Consider the following 14,541-nt stretch of genomic DNA (forward strand, 5'->3'; position numbering starts at 1 on the left):
TGACACTATTGTATCTACCTCCCTCATCACCCCTGGCAGCGTGTTCCAGGCACCCGTCACTCTCCGTGTACAAAGCTTGCCCTTGCACATCTTTAAAGTCTCCCCCCTCTCACTTTAAAGCTGTGCCCTCGAGACTTTAACATTTCCACCGAGGGAAAACAGTTCTGACTCAACTAATTTTATATACTTTTATAAACTAATATATACTTATATACTGATTTTATATACTTTTATCTGGTAATTGTTTTGCCCTTTATTTGCTGTTTCTGTCCCTTTTTTTCTACTAATTGTATGGGTCATTGGATGGTCTATTATTTCAAATGGGTCTTACAGACTTGGAATGCTTCATACAGTATTTGATTTCTGTCCATTTTGATCTGGTTAATTTTATTCATGGGAATAACAGGGACCTTCCATTCAGTCTCTGCATGCCCAATCTAGAAATAGAAACAAAACAGTGGATACTGGAAGCCCTTTCCCTATTCAGGAACCCCGCCCGTGGTGGTTTCCAGACATGTGAGTAGATTATGTGCAAGTGGAGCCTGGACTCATTGGTGATGTTTGGTGATGGTCAAAACTCTCAGCCTTCAGAGGTATCACTTTGAAGAAGGAAACTGTGGGGAGAATTGAAAGGGACATGGAACAGGGTATGTTTGGCTCTCTCAGACTTATTTCAAGTGGGTGGGATGGAGCAATACATTAAAGGATTAAACCTTTGCTCTAGCTCAAAGAATGGCGTAGTTGGTTTCGAGACCTGCCACTAGAAACATAGGAAATAGGTGCAGGAGAAGGTGATTCGGCCCTTTGAGCCAACACCATCATTCAATATGTTCATGGCTGATCATCCAAAATCAGTACGCCGTTCCTGCTTTTTCCCATATCCCTTGATTCCGTTAGCCCGAAGAGCTATATCTATCTCTCTCTTGAAAACATCCAGTGAATTGGCCTCCACTGCCTTCTGTGGCAGAGAATTCCACAGATTCACAACTCTCTGGGTGAATAAGTTTTTCCTCATCTCAGACATAAACGGCCTACCCCTTATTCTTAAACTGTGACCCCCTGGTTCTGGACTCCCCCTACATCGGGAACATTTTTCCGGCATCTAGCCTGTCCAATCCCTTAAGAATTTTGTAGGGGAAGTTGCATTTAATGTATCCTGCCACGTTTTCACTTCCCTGGACTCTGACCGAAGAGGAACAGATACACTGACTATGGACTTATCCCAGTGTTGCTATTACATAGAAAGGGCTAAGATGTCAACAGAGAAATACCACGTAACTATATCCCTAATTTTCAAATGATAATCAAAACAGTGACTATGCAATTAAACAATGCACCTGATGCACTGATATATCTAGCAAAATTCAGAGATGTATTTTCCCCATCACTAATTACAGTGTAATAATTAAGTTAATTCATACGAGGTAAACTCTGATGTATGTGTCAAATTAAATAACAGGTGATGTGTGAAAGTGTGAGGGTAATACAGTTATAAATAGCTCTCAGTTCACCTTTGGAACATTGGTTCCTATTCTCGATGACCTTGGTTAATGGACTGTCACTTCTAAGTGATGGTATCAATGAATAGTGTTAATTCAGCTAGCAAGATGTGACGATGCAGGGAGAATGGATCAGGTTTTCAGGTGAGTGCCCGTCAAGACTTTAAAAGTAAATGAAAGGATAGAGAATCAAAAGCAGGGTCAGGAAGATAGCACAGGGCAGGTGTGAGGCATGACATTCTGAATATCGGAATCACTGGCCTGTACTCCAGAACATAATATAGTTGTACACCTTTTCCATCCACTCCCCCTCTCCCTCCCGCACCTGCTTCCATCTGCCCCAAATCCATCGCCCTGCCCACTTATTTTTGTGGCCCTGCCCACTTCATCTGATTCCACCCCTCACCCATCAGCCTCTGTCCTACCCCTCCCCCATACATCTTTCCTCTTTCCTCTCAGACCTGAGACAAGGTCTTGACCTGAAAGGTTAAAGGGCCTGTCCCACGAGCATGCGACCTGCAAGCGGCAAGCGTGACCAAACCGGAAGCGGGGGCCGCACGGAGGTCGAGTGATCCCCGTACAGGGCCGGTCCCACCAGCATGCGCCTGCAAGCGGCGAGCGCGACCAAACCGGAAGCGGGGGCCGCGCGGAGGTCGAGTGAGTGACGTGAAGTTCGAGCGAAGTCCGCGGGAATTTCGCGCGTGACGTACGGCATCAAGACGCTGCGTACGGCGTCGAGACACTGCGCACGCCCGCCGAGGCGGTGCGTATGGCCTCAATGCGGCTTCGGGCCGGCAGGCCATTGCCGTGCGGAATTTTTGAACATGGTCAGTATTTCGGAGCCCCGCGCGATATCGGGACCAGCTCCGCACAACGGCTCCAGCGATCGAAGTGGGACCGGCCCCGCGAGGCCTTATGGCTCAAGCGACCACGTTAGGTCGCGCTTGCTGCATGGAGTCGCATGCTCGTGGGACAGGCCCTTAACATACACCTTTTGTCCCCATAGATGCTGCTTGACCCACTGAGTTTGTCAAGCATTCTATGTTTTGTTCAGATTCCAGCATCTGCAGTATCATTTGTATTCAGAACATTGAACATGAAATAACCCAGGAACATGCCCTTCAGCCCACAATGTCTTTGATGGCCATTATGCCAGATTAAACTGCATATCTTTCTGCACATGGTCTATGGTCTGTGAGGTGTTGCATTCTGGAAAGTCTAACATGGGCAGGACCTACACAGTGAATGGTTCTGGGGATTGTTGTAGAGCAGAGGGATCTAGGAGTGCAGGTTCATGGACCCTTTAAGGTGGCGTCACAGATAGATGAGGTGGTCATAAAGATGTTTGGCACATTGGCCTTCATCAGTCAGAGTATTGAGTTTAGAAGTTTGCAGTTGTCCAAGACGTTGGTGAGGTCGCATGTAGAGTATTGTTTTCAGTTCAGGTCACCATGTTATAGGAAAGATATTGTCAAACTGGAAAGGTACAGAGAAGACTTACAAGGATGTTGCCAGGGCTAGAGGGTCTGAGCTATAGGGAGAGGTTGAGTAGGCTGGGACTCTACTCCTTGGAGCGCAGAAGGATGAGGGGTGATCTTATTGAGGTATTTAAAATTATGAGATGTATAGATCAGGTAAATGCACAGAGTCTCTTGCCCAGAGTAGGTGAATCAAGGACCAGAGGACATAGGTTTAAGGTGAAGGAGAAAAGATTTAATAGGAATCTGAGGGGTAACTGTTACACACAAAGGGTGGTGGGCATATGGAACAAGCTGCCAGAGGAGGTAGTTGAGTCAGGGACTATCCCAACATTTAAGAAAGTTAGACAGGTACGTGGATATGACAGGTTTGGAGGGATTGGGACCATAGACGGGCAGGTGGAGCTAGTGTAACTAAGACAAGTTGGCCAGTTTGGGCAAGTTGGGCCGAAGGGCCTGTTTCCACACTGTATCACTCTATGACTCAATGACACTACACCCTTCATTCCTTGCCTGTTCACGGGTCTGTCTAAATGCTTTTTAAATATTGCTATCGTATCTGCTTCCAGCACTTCCCCAGGCAGCCTCTTCCACTTGCATAGAAAATATACAAAATGGCTGTTATTTCTGGTTGGCATGTCCACTTAAATAACAAATTAAACTGGAAAAAAAATAGGGAATAGAGGGATATGGATCACATGCAGTCAGAGGTGATTAGTTTAACATGGCATCATCTTTGTCGTGGACATAATGCGTTGGAGGGCCTGTTTCTGTGCTGTACTGTTCTAAGTTCTCTATCTATCCTCTATTCTAAACCACTCTGATATCATGCAGCATTATTTAACTCATCCATTCCTGTGAAATATTTATTCACTTCATCTCACCCTAGCTTTCAATAGGCATGTGAGCTTTTGTGACCAGCTAAAGTGGATGATCACAGTCTTTTTCTCCAGATAGGAAAATCTAAAACTAGTGGGTCCAGGTTTAAGGTGAGAGGAGGAGCATTTAAATTGGGCCTGGAGGGTAGGCTTTTCACACAATGTGTGGTGGGTATGTGGAATGAGCTGCCAGAGGAAACGGTACAATTCCAACAATTTTGCTGTTTGGACAGTTACATGGGATATGAGGATATGGGACAGTTTGAAGGGATATGAGGCAAACACAAGCAAATTTGACTAGCTCAGGTAGACACCTTGGTCAGCGTGGACAAGTTGAAATGAAGGGCCTGTTTTTACGGTGTATAACTATTTGACTCCATGAATCTAATGGATAAGAAGATTGAGGGGGGATCTTATAGAAACTTACAAAATTCTTAAGGGAGGTACACAAAATTGCTGGGGAAACTCAGCGGGTGCAGCAGCATCTATGGAGCGAAGGAAATAGGCGACGTTTCGGGCCGAAACCCTTCTTCAGACTGATGGGGGGTGGGGAAAGAAAGAGGGAAAAAGGGAGGAGGAGGGGGAGCCCGAGGGCGGGCGGATGTGAGGGTGGGAGGAGACAGCTAGAGGGTGAAGGAAGGGGAGGAGACAGCACGGGCTAGCCAAATTGGGAGAATTCAATGTTGATGCCATAAGGACGCAAGGACCCCAGACGGAATATGAGGTGCTGTTCCTCCAATTTCCGCTGTTGCTCACTCTGGCAATGGAGGAGACCCAGGACAGAGAGGTCGGATTGGGAATGGGAGGGGGAGTTGAAGTGCTGAGCCACCGGGAGGTCAGGTAGGTTATTGCGGACTGAGCGGAGGTGTTCGGCGAAACGGTCGCCCAACCTACGCTTGGTCTCATCGATGTAAATCAGCTGACATCTAGAGCAGCGGATGCAGTAGATGAGGTTGGAGGAGATACAGGTGAACCTTTGTCGCACCTGGAACGACTGCTTGGGACCTTGAATGGAGTCGAGGGGGGAGGTGAAGGGACAGGTGTTGCATTTCTTGCGGTTGCAACGGAAAGTGCCCGGGGAGGGGGTGGTGCGGGAGGGAAGGGAATAATTGACGAGGGAGTTGCGGAGGGAGCGGTCTTTGCGGAAGGCAGACATGGGGGGAGATGGGAAGATGTGGCGAGTGGTGGGGTTGACGAGGGAATTCTTAAGGGGTTGGACAGGCTAGATGCAGGAAGATTATTCCCGATGTTGGGGAAGTCCAGAACAAGCCACAGAAGGTAGTTGAGGCCAGTTAATTTGCTATATTTAAGAGGGAGTTAGATGAGGCCCTTGTGGCTAAAGGGATCAGGGGGTATGGAGAGAAGGCAGGTATGGGATACTGAGTTGGATGATCAGCCATGATCATATTGAATGACGGTGCAGGCTCGAAGGGTCGAATGGCCTACTCCTGCACCTATTTTCTATGTTTCTATGTTTCTAAGATATGATCGATTTACCATTTACCATTAGAATCTATCATTAAGACTGGTTGGCATCTAATACTTCTGTAATGAAAAAAATAAACATTAACAGCGATATGTTCCACAAAGAATGATTAATTTGGAAGAGGGGGATTTTTTTATTGACTCTAATTTTGCTATCCGTCTTATTATAGATGCCTCATTAAGGACTTTGAACTTCGTCCAACTGTGACTGAGCTCCTGGAACATCCATTCATCAGACAGATTCAAGGGAAGGAGAAAGCCTTGCAGAAACAGTTAATGGAACTCATAGACATTCACCAGCAAATGGGCACCATTGAAAAAACAAGGTACCTAACATGGTTAACACTGAAAGAAGATTACTTTGTTAGTTTCAATTTGACGCCATGCTAGTTAGTCCACTTGGAATGATGGAGGTTGCTTATATAAATTGGGGATAGAGGGATATGGATCATGTGCAAGCAGAGGTGAGTGGTACGTGCATGGCATGTTGGCGCAGTGATAGACTTGCTGCCGTACAATGCCAGAGACCGAGGTTCAAACCTGACTACAGGTGCTGTAAGTACGGAGTTTGTACGATCTCCCTGTGACCTGCGTGGGATTTCTCAGGGAGTTCTGGTTTCCTTCCACCCCCCAAAGACATGCAGGTTTATAGGTGAATTGGCTTGGTAAAATTGTAAATTCACCCAAGTGTGTGTAGGATAGTGTTAGTGTGCCAGGATCACTGGTCAGACTAGGTGGGCCAAAGGGCTTATTTCCACGCTGTATCTCTAAAACCAAATAAATTGATCATGTCAATTCCAGAGAATCAATACTATTCCTATATGATCAAACACATTTTTACATATTTATGGGGTATGGGATTTGTAAGAAATACCAACGTTTATTGTCCATCCCAAATTGCCTAGTTCAGGTAAATTGCTGCTGAAAACCAGACAAAGAGCATACAGATCTAGGAGTTCAGGTGTACCCCAATGTTTCCCCAGCAGGTTTTTGGTCGAACCAATCTTAAAATCTCCTGCACTGGTTCATTATCTTTTTCACCAGTTCCAACATGTAAGAATCACAATCTCCTCTTCAGAAGGAAAATGGGAACATTGGGATCAGAGTCAAATTCACAGTGAATGGTGGGGAGTGTTGTAAAGCAGATGGCTCTAGACGTGCAGGTACATGGCATCACAGGTAGATAGGGTGGTCAAGAAGACTTTGAAAACCCTGTCCCACTGTGCGAGTTCACCCAAGAGCTCTCCCGAGTTAAAAAAAATACTCAAAACTCATGGTAAGCACGTAGAATGAACGTAGCGGTACGTCGGAGCTCGGGACGTCTCTTAGCCCTAACGGCAGGTACTCAGGAAATGTGGTAAATCGTGAAGATTTTTTAACATGTTGAAAAGTGTCCACGAGTAAAATATACTCGGGATGTAAAAGTTTGATACTTTTTAACACGTAGTCATACCGTAGTAGCTCGTGAGTTTACCGTAGTAGGACCTGGTGTCCTATATCACTATTGTTAGTTCATGATGGAAATAAGAATACTCAGTATATTCATTACCTTTGAATTGTAGTTTTATGTAATCCTCCTATCATTTCTGATAATCACAATATCTATCAGACATACAGAATGTTGTAAGACCATATTTTGCCCAAACTCAGCTGTATCTATGAAGTGCAAGTGAAATGAATTTGCCAGCAGCGGTACGATGAAAAAGAACACACAATACACAATAAAAATTTAACACAAACATCCACCACAGCATTCATCACTGTGGTGGAAGGATGAAAATTTGGCCGGTCCTCCTCCATTTTCCCCCGTTGTCGGGACCTCAACCCTCCTCAGCCGCCGCTGCGGGCGTCCAGATGAGTAGACAAGGTAAAAGTTCAGGTAAGTCCTGAATCGGTGCCTCCCCACCGGAGACCGCGGCTTCAGGTTGGTGTAGGCCGCAGGCCGGCGGTCGAAGATTTAAAGTTCCCGCCGCGCCGCAGCCAGAAGCACCGCAGACCGCAGGGCCGGTGGTCGAAGCTCCGCTCCAGGGATCCCCGGCGAGGGACCCCACTCAGGATTGAAAGTCCTGCGGTACAAATTGGCCACGGGCCGGCGGTTGGAGCTCTTCTCCTCCCGGGTCCCCAACGAGGGATCCCAGGCCCAGGACGGCCGCCAGCTGGAGCTCTGCAGACCGCGGCTTCAGGCTGCCGTGGGCCAGTGAACGGAGCGCTCTCCTCCGGCGAGCCCCGGCGAGGGCTCACCCGCTCCGCGACGAGAGTCCACGCTGCGCCCGCTGCTGAAGCCCCGGGGATACTAGGATAAAATATCATATATTTGCATTTATATAGCGATCCTGAAATTTTTAAGTCGAAAATTGTATTTTATTTCAAAGTGGGAATTTGAAGATAGGGTCAGAGATGCTACACAGAGATTTTGATAGGAAGGAAACGTTACAGCAGCTGAGTAAAAGATTGGTCAAATGGAAGGTTCAATGAAGATCGGGCGAGGGGGATTGGGGGTGGGGGAAACGTATCTATAGCTCGGGACTTGCCTAAATGAGTATTAAGATGGATTATCATTCCACACCAAATGTCTTAGACAATAATACCTTTTATGCAATTATCACAACATTATGCTGGATATGGATCAATGGACTATGTATGGCACATGCTTGTAAATTAGTAAAACAAATGTTCTTCTTTAAGTACAGGGATCTGTGTTGGGTCCACTGTTGTTTGTCATGTACATCAATGATCTGGATGATGGTGTGGTAAATTGGATTAGTAAGTATGCAGATGATACTAAGATAGGTGGGGTTGTGGATAATGAAGTAGATTTTCAAAGAGAGATTTATGCCAGTTGGAAGAGTGGGCTGAAAGATGGCAGATGGAGTTTAATACTGATAAGTGTGAGGTGCTACATCTTGGCAGGACAAATCAAAATAGGACATGCATGGTAAATGGTAGGGAATTGAAGAATGCAGGTGAACAGAGGGATCTGGGAATAACTGTGCACAGTTCCCTGAAAGTGGAATCTCATGTAGATAGGGTGGTAAAGAAAGCTTTTGGTGTGCTGGCCTTTATAAATCAGAGCATTGAGTATAGAAGTTGGGATGTAATGTTAAAATTGTACAAGGCATTGGTGAGGCCAATTCTGGAGTATGGTGTACAATTTTGGTCGCCTAATTATAGGAAGGATGTCAACAAAATAGAGAGAGTACAGAGGAGATTTACTAGAATGTTGCCTGGGTTTCAGCAACTAAGTTACAGAGAAAGGTTGAACAAGTTAGGGCTTTATTCTTTGGAGTGCAGAAGGTTAAGGGGGGACTTGATAGAGGTCTTTAAAATGATGAGAGGGATAGACAGAGTTGACGTGGATAAGCTTTTCCCACTGAGAGTAGGGAAGATTCAAACAAGGGGACATGACTTGAGAATTAAGGGACTGAAGTTTAGGGGTAACATGAGGGGGAACTTCTTTACTCAGAGAGTGGTGGCTGTGTGGAATGAGCTTCCAGTGAAGGTGGTGGAGGCAGGTTCGTTTTTATCATTTAAAAATAAATTGGATAGTTATATGGACGGGAAAGGAATGGAGGGTTATGGTCTGAGCGCAGGGGACTAGGGGAGAACACGTGTTCGGCACGGACTAGAAGGGTCGAGATGGCCTGTTTCCGTGCTGTAATGGTTATATGGTTATGTGGTTATACTGTTGTTTCTGGGATGAGGTGACTGATTACAAATAACCTACATTCTATGTTTTGTCATAATGTGGCTGAAACAATGGCATATTTTGTGATATTTATTGAGATAGAAAGATACCACTGAGTTTGGGCAAAATATTACCTTGCAACATTCTGTATGTCTGATAGATATTGTGATTATCAGAAATTATGGGAGGATTACATAAAACTACAATTCAAAGGTAATGAATATACTGAATATTCTTATTTGCATCATTAACATACAATAGTGATATAGGACACCAGGTCCTGCTACGGTAAACTCACGAGCTACTACGGTATCACTACGTGTTAAAAAGTATCAAATTTTTACATCCCGAGTATATTTTACTCGTGGACATTTTTCAACATGTTGAAAAATCTTCACGAGTTACCACGTTTCAAGAGTACCTGCCGTTAGCGCTAAGAGACGTCCCGAGCTCCGACATACCCGCTAACGTTCATTCTACTTGCTTACCACGAGTTTTGATATTTTGTTAACTCGGGAGAGCTCTTGGGTGAACTCGCACAGTGGGACAGGGCTTTTACTAATATTGGCCTTCTACAGTCATGGTATTGAGTATAGAAGTTGGGACATTAAGTTACAGTTATACAAGATGTTAGTGAGGCCACATTTAGACCACTGTGTTGAGTTTTGGCATCCTGCTTTAGGGAGGATGTCAATAAGCTGGTGAGAGTGTAGAGAAGATTCTCGAGGATGTTGCCAGGACTAAAGGGGCTGAACTGTAGGGAGTGATTTTAGTTTTCAGCGATACAGCACGGAAACAGGCCCTTCGGCCCACCGGGTCCACGCCGACCAGCGATCCCCGCATATTAACACTATCCTACATTTACATTTACCAAGCCAATTAACCTACATACCTGTACGTCTTTGGAGTTAGGACTTTATCAGTTAGGGCAGGCTAGGACTTTATTCCTTGAAATGCAGAAGGGTGAGGCGTGGTCTTATAGAGGTGTAGAAAATCATGAGGAATAGATAGGGTGAATGCCCAAAGTCTTTTACCCAGACCCAAGGATCAGAAGACATAGGGTCTCGAACCAAAATGTCAACCATTCCTTCTTTCCAGAGATGCCTGTCCCGCTGAGTTACTCTAGCTTTTTGTGTCTAAATTTGGTTTAAACCAGCATCTGCAGTTCCTTCCTAGACAGGTTTAAAGTGAGAGAGAAAAGATTTAATAAGAACCTGAGGGACATCTTGTTCCTTGAAGGATGTTTAAGAAGGAACTGCAGATGCTGGAAAATCGAAGGTTGACAAAAGTGCTGGAGAAACTCAGCGGGTGCGGCAGCATCTATGGAGCGAAGGAAATAGGCAACGTCTCGGGACGAAACCCTTCTTCACTTGGATACATGGGTACATGGAGCATGCTGCCTGAGGAGGTAGTTGTGGCAGGTACTATGAAAGCATTTAAAATACACTTGGACAGGTACATGTAGAGGAAAGGTTGGAGACTGATGGGCCATACTCGGGCAAATAGTATACATAGAGCATCTTGGTCAGCATGGATTAGTTGGTCCAACGGGCCTGTTTCCGTGCTATATGACTCAATAACTATATTCAGTGAAAGTTTATCAGTTCATAAGTTATAGGGACAGAATAAGGTTATTCGCCCCATCAAGTCTACTCCACTATTCAATCATGGCTGATCAATCTTTCCCTCCCAACCCCGTTCTAATACTTCTCCGCATAACCCCTGACACCCGTACTAATCAAGTCCCTCGGTTCATTCAGAAAATGAGTGGCCGACTGATTTGAGGCACAACATCCACCGATGGCCCACAAGATCCACAAGTGAACTACCCTGCATGCAAAAGGATGATGTGGCTTATAAAGTATTCCGAAATTATTCTTTCCCACTTAAAGTTCCGAGGTCTGTGCAAAGCTCTCACCACGACAGGTGAGTGCCTGGCATTGGACCTGGGTGCAGGTTGAAGCTGGTGGCAGGGACATTTTTCGGCTTTCGTGCTCACCCACTCCCAAAGTAAATTAGAGTCAGATGAATACCATGTCAATATAACGACTGGAGTTGCAGCCCAGAAATTTAGGGCAGGTGCATTGGAAACAATACTACATGATACGATAGGATTTTATTTATTCCAGGAGGGAAATTGGTCCGCCAACATTTATAAAACACAACAAGATACATGAAATTTGAAATTAAAGTGACCAGTGGAAAGTCCAGGATTGGGGACGTGCAAAGATCGGGGAGGGTGTGGGGGAGGGGGAGGGGGGCGGGGGAGGGGAATCAGTCTACCCCACGATAGAAGGGGAAGGAGTTGTACAGTTCAATAACCACAGGGGAAAAGGATCACCTGTGGTGTTATGTGCTGCATCTTGGTGGAACCAGTCTGTTGCTGAAGGTGCTCCTCAGGTTGATCAGTGTGTAATGGATGGGGTGAGCTGTACTGTCTAGGTTGCTCCACAGTTTGAGGAGCATCTTCCCCTCCAAGACCACCTCCGATGAATCCAACTCCACTCCCAGGACGGAGCCAGGCTTCCTGATGAGCGGCGATCGTTTCGCCGAACACCTCCGCTCAGTCCGCAATAACCTACCTGAACTCCCGGTGGCTCAGCACTTCAACTCCCCCTCCCATTCCTAATCCGACCTCTCTGTCCTGGGTCTCCTCCATTGCCAGAGTGAGCAACAGCGGAAATTGGAGGAACAGCACCTCATATTCCGTCTGGGGACCTTGCGTCCGTATGGCATTAACATTGAATTCTCCCAATTTTGCTAGCCCTTGCTGTCTCCTCCCCTTCCTTAACCCTCTAGCTGTCTCCTCCCACCCTCGGGCTCCTCCTCCTCCTCCCCTTTTCCTTCTTTCTCCCCCCCCCACCCCCCATCAGTCTGAAGAAGGGTTTCGGCCCGAAACGTCGCCTATTCCCTTCGCTCCATAGATGCTGCTGCACCCGCTGAGTTTCCCCAGCAATTTTGTGTACCTTCCTGATGAGCTTGTTGGTTCAACAAAAGGTGGATGTTTATATTTGATGTCATGACCATTCCCCATTCCTTCCTCTGTCTTTCTTGCTGGAGTAGGTCACGGAGCACCACATTGAATCACTGCTGCTGCCCCGTGCCTGAACTGATTCACTGCTCCTTCTTTTCCTTCATCCAGACATTGGCTTGCAATGGAGTTGAGAAATGATGATTTATAGGTCACTTGGGTGCACTCTCGCTGGGAACATTAGCAATGTTCTAGCTATTAATGTGTTATTGATGTTTGAAATAATTATCAAACCCTCGAGTACTGGGTGCTATGGAGTCTAAAGGACTTTGCCAAGAATGTTCTGAAATCAAAATGTGTGACATCCATGGCCAACCTTTAAAATATCTCTGAATTCTGGTTTAGGTTTAGATTTATTATTATTACATGTTTCACAGTCGGCTGTGGAGGCCAAGTCAATGGATATTATTATAACCATATAACAATTACAGCACGGAAACAGGCCATCTCGGCCCTTCTAGTCCATGCCGAACACTTATTCTCCCCTAGTCCCATCTACCTGCACTCAGACCATAACCCTCCATTCCTTTCCCGTCCATATACCTATCTAATTTATTTTTAAATTATAAAATCAAACCTGCCTCCACCACTTCCACTGGAAGCTCATTCCACACAGCTACCACTCTCTGAGTAAAGAAGATCCCCCTCATGTTGCCCCTAAAATTTTGTCCCTTCATTCTCAAATCATATCCTCTTGTTTGAAACTTCCCTACTCTCAATGGAAAAAGCTTATCCACGTCAACTCTGTCTATCCCTCTCATAATTTTAAAGACCTCTATCAAGTCCCCCCTTAACCTTCTGCACTCCAAAGAATAAAGACCTATCTTGTTCAACCTTTCTCTGTAACTTAGGTGCTGAAACCCAGGCAACATTCTAGTAAGTCTCCTCTGTACTCTCTCTATTTTGTTGACATCTTTCCTATAATTTAAACTTGTACTTGACCAAAATTGTACACCATACTCCAGAATTGGCCTCACCAATGCCTTGTACAATTTTAACATTTCATCCCAACTTCTATACTCATTTTAACATTAAGACGGAGATTGACAGATTCTTGTTTAGGAAGGGTGTTAGGTGTTATTGGGAGAAGGCAAGAGAATGGGGTTGAGAGGGAAAGAAAGACCAGCCGTCATTGAATGGTAGAGTAGGCATGATGGGCCGAATGACTTAATTCTGCTCCTAGAACTTATGAACTTTTGTGTACCGAGGTACAGTTAAAAGCTTTGTTTTGCATGCTATCCAAGCAGATCAGATAATTCTATGCATAAATACAGTCAAATCAAACTCGTACAATAGATAGAACAATGGGAAAGATGCAGAGTGCAGAATATACAGTAGTTCTCAGCGTTGTAGCGCATCAGTTCCACAGCCAAAGTCCAATGAGGTAGAGGTGAATCGGACAGTACCCTAGTTTGTGGAAGGGGTGTTCAGATTTGTGATAACAGAGGGGATTAGGCTGTTCCTGAGAAGAAGGGCAGCAGCAAGTTTAAACGGGTTAACAATTTTGTCAAAACAGCAACATGACAAATGTTATCTCATTGAATGACAAATCATGGAATTTGCATTCACCTTAGTTAACTCTTTTTATATTGTCATCATGCAGCATAATCTCTACCCAAGAGTGTTCTGGCGGCATTGCCTGTACAAATGACTCAACGTGGACTTTTGGGTAGATGCCAACTCGTTCACTTACATTTTGCTGCCAACTTGCTCTGGCTCACTGGCCCAGTGTAGCACAACATCGTCCAGTTTGGACGCTCCAGTGGCCTGTTGTACCTTTGTTGCCTCAGTTGTAGCTCTCCTCAGAAAATAACATCCAGACGGTTTTCTTGCCCATTTGGATTAATCAGCAACAGCTTCTTCCAGGGACTCTAGTGGGTACATTGGTCAGTTGGTTGAGCTGCTGTCTCATGGTTCCAGCAACCCAGGTTCAATCCTGACCTCTGTTGCAGTGTGTATGGCGTTTGCACTTTCTCCCTGTGACTGCGTGTGCTCACCCTCAGTTCTCCTTCTGCATCCCAAAGGCCTGCAGGTCGATGGGTTATTTGGGCACTATAAGTTGCCCTGAGCATATAGGTATGTGGTAGAATCTGGGAGAAGTTGGTGGGAATATTGGGGGGGGGGATGATGTCATAGGGAAAATTAGTGGGGAATGGGGTTGCTCCATGAGGTGGCAAAGACCTGATGTGTTCCTTCTCTGTTGCGAGAAAATGCGGAACAAGAGTTAGAATCAGGCCCCTCAGCAAAAGACGGCCCAAAATCCATGTGCCACTCGCCACTACTCCCCTTCCAACTCCGCACCACCTGTGTGCCCATAGAATGTCAGCTACATTTTAATTAGGTTGTAGCAGGAGTGAAGGTGCCATGGTGTCTCAGGGGAGAGCCCTTTTGAAAATGGCAGCAGCAGGTGACATGAACTGGGTAACCAAATTACATCTGCCCAGTGCATTTACCATTTCACGGAGCGTCACGGGTGCATAATTAG

The 14,541-nt window shown here is 45.6% G+C and overlaps 1 protein-coding gene across 6 annotated transcripts in view; it reads left to right on the forward strand.

Annotated features, from left to right (window-relative positions):
* The window catches only part of myo3a (myosin IIIA), a 312,459-nt gene that overhangs the window by 101,852 nt on the left and 196,066 nt on the right, over nucleotides 1–14,541 (forward strand). For all 6 annotated transcript variants that reach the window (XM_033015890.1, XM_033015903.1, XM_033015896.1 and 3 more), the window contains one exon: nucleotides 5,511–5,666. In XM_033015890.1, coding sequence (XP_032871781.1) covers nucleotides 5,511–5,666 — 156 coding nt within the window. The remainder of the gene's footprint in view (nucleotides 1–5,510; nucleotides 5,667–14,541) is intronic.

The sequence above is a fragment of the Amblyraja radiata genome, chromosome 2 (assembly GCF_010909765.2).
Source record: "Amblyraja radiata isolate CabotCenter1 chromosome 2, sAmbRad1.1.pri, whole genome shotgun sequence".
Taxonomy (NCBI): domain Eukaryota; kingdom Metazoa; phylum Chordata; class Chondrichthyes; order Rajiformes; family Rajidae; genus Amblyraja; species Amblyraja radiata.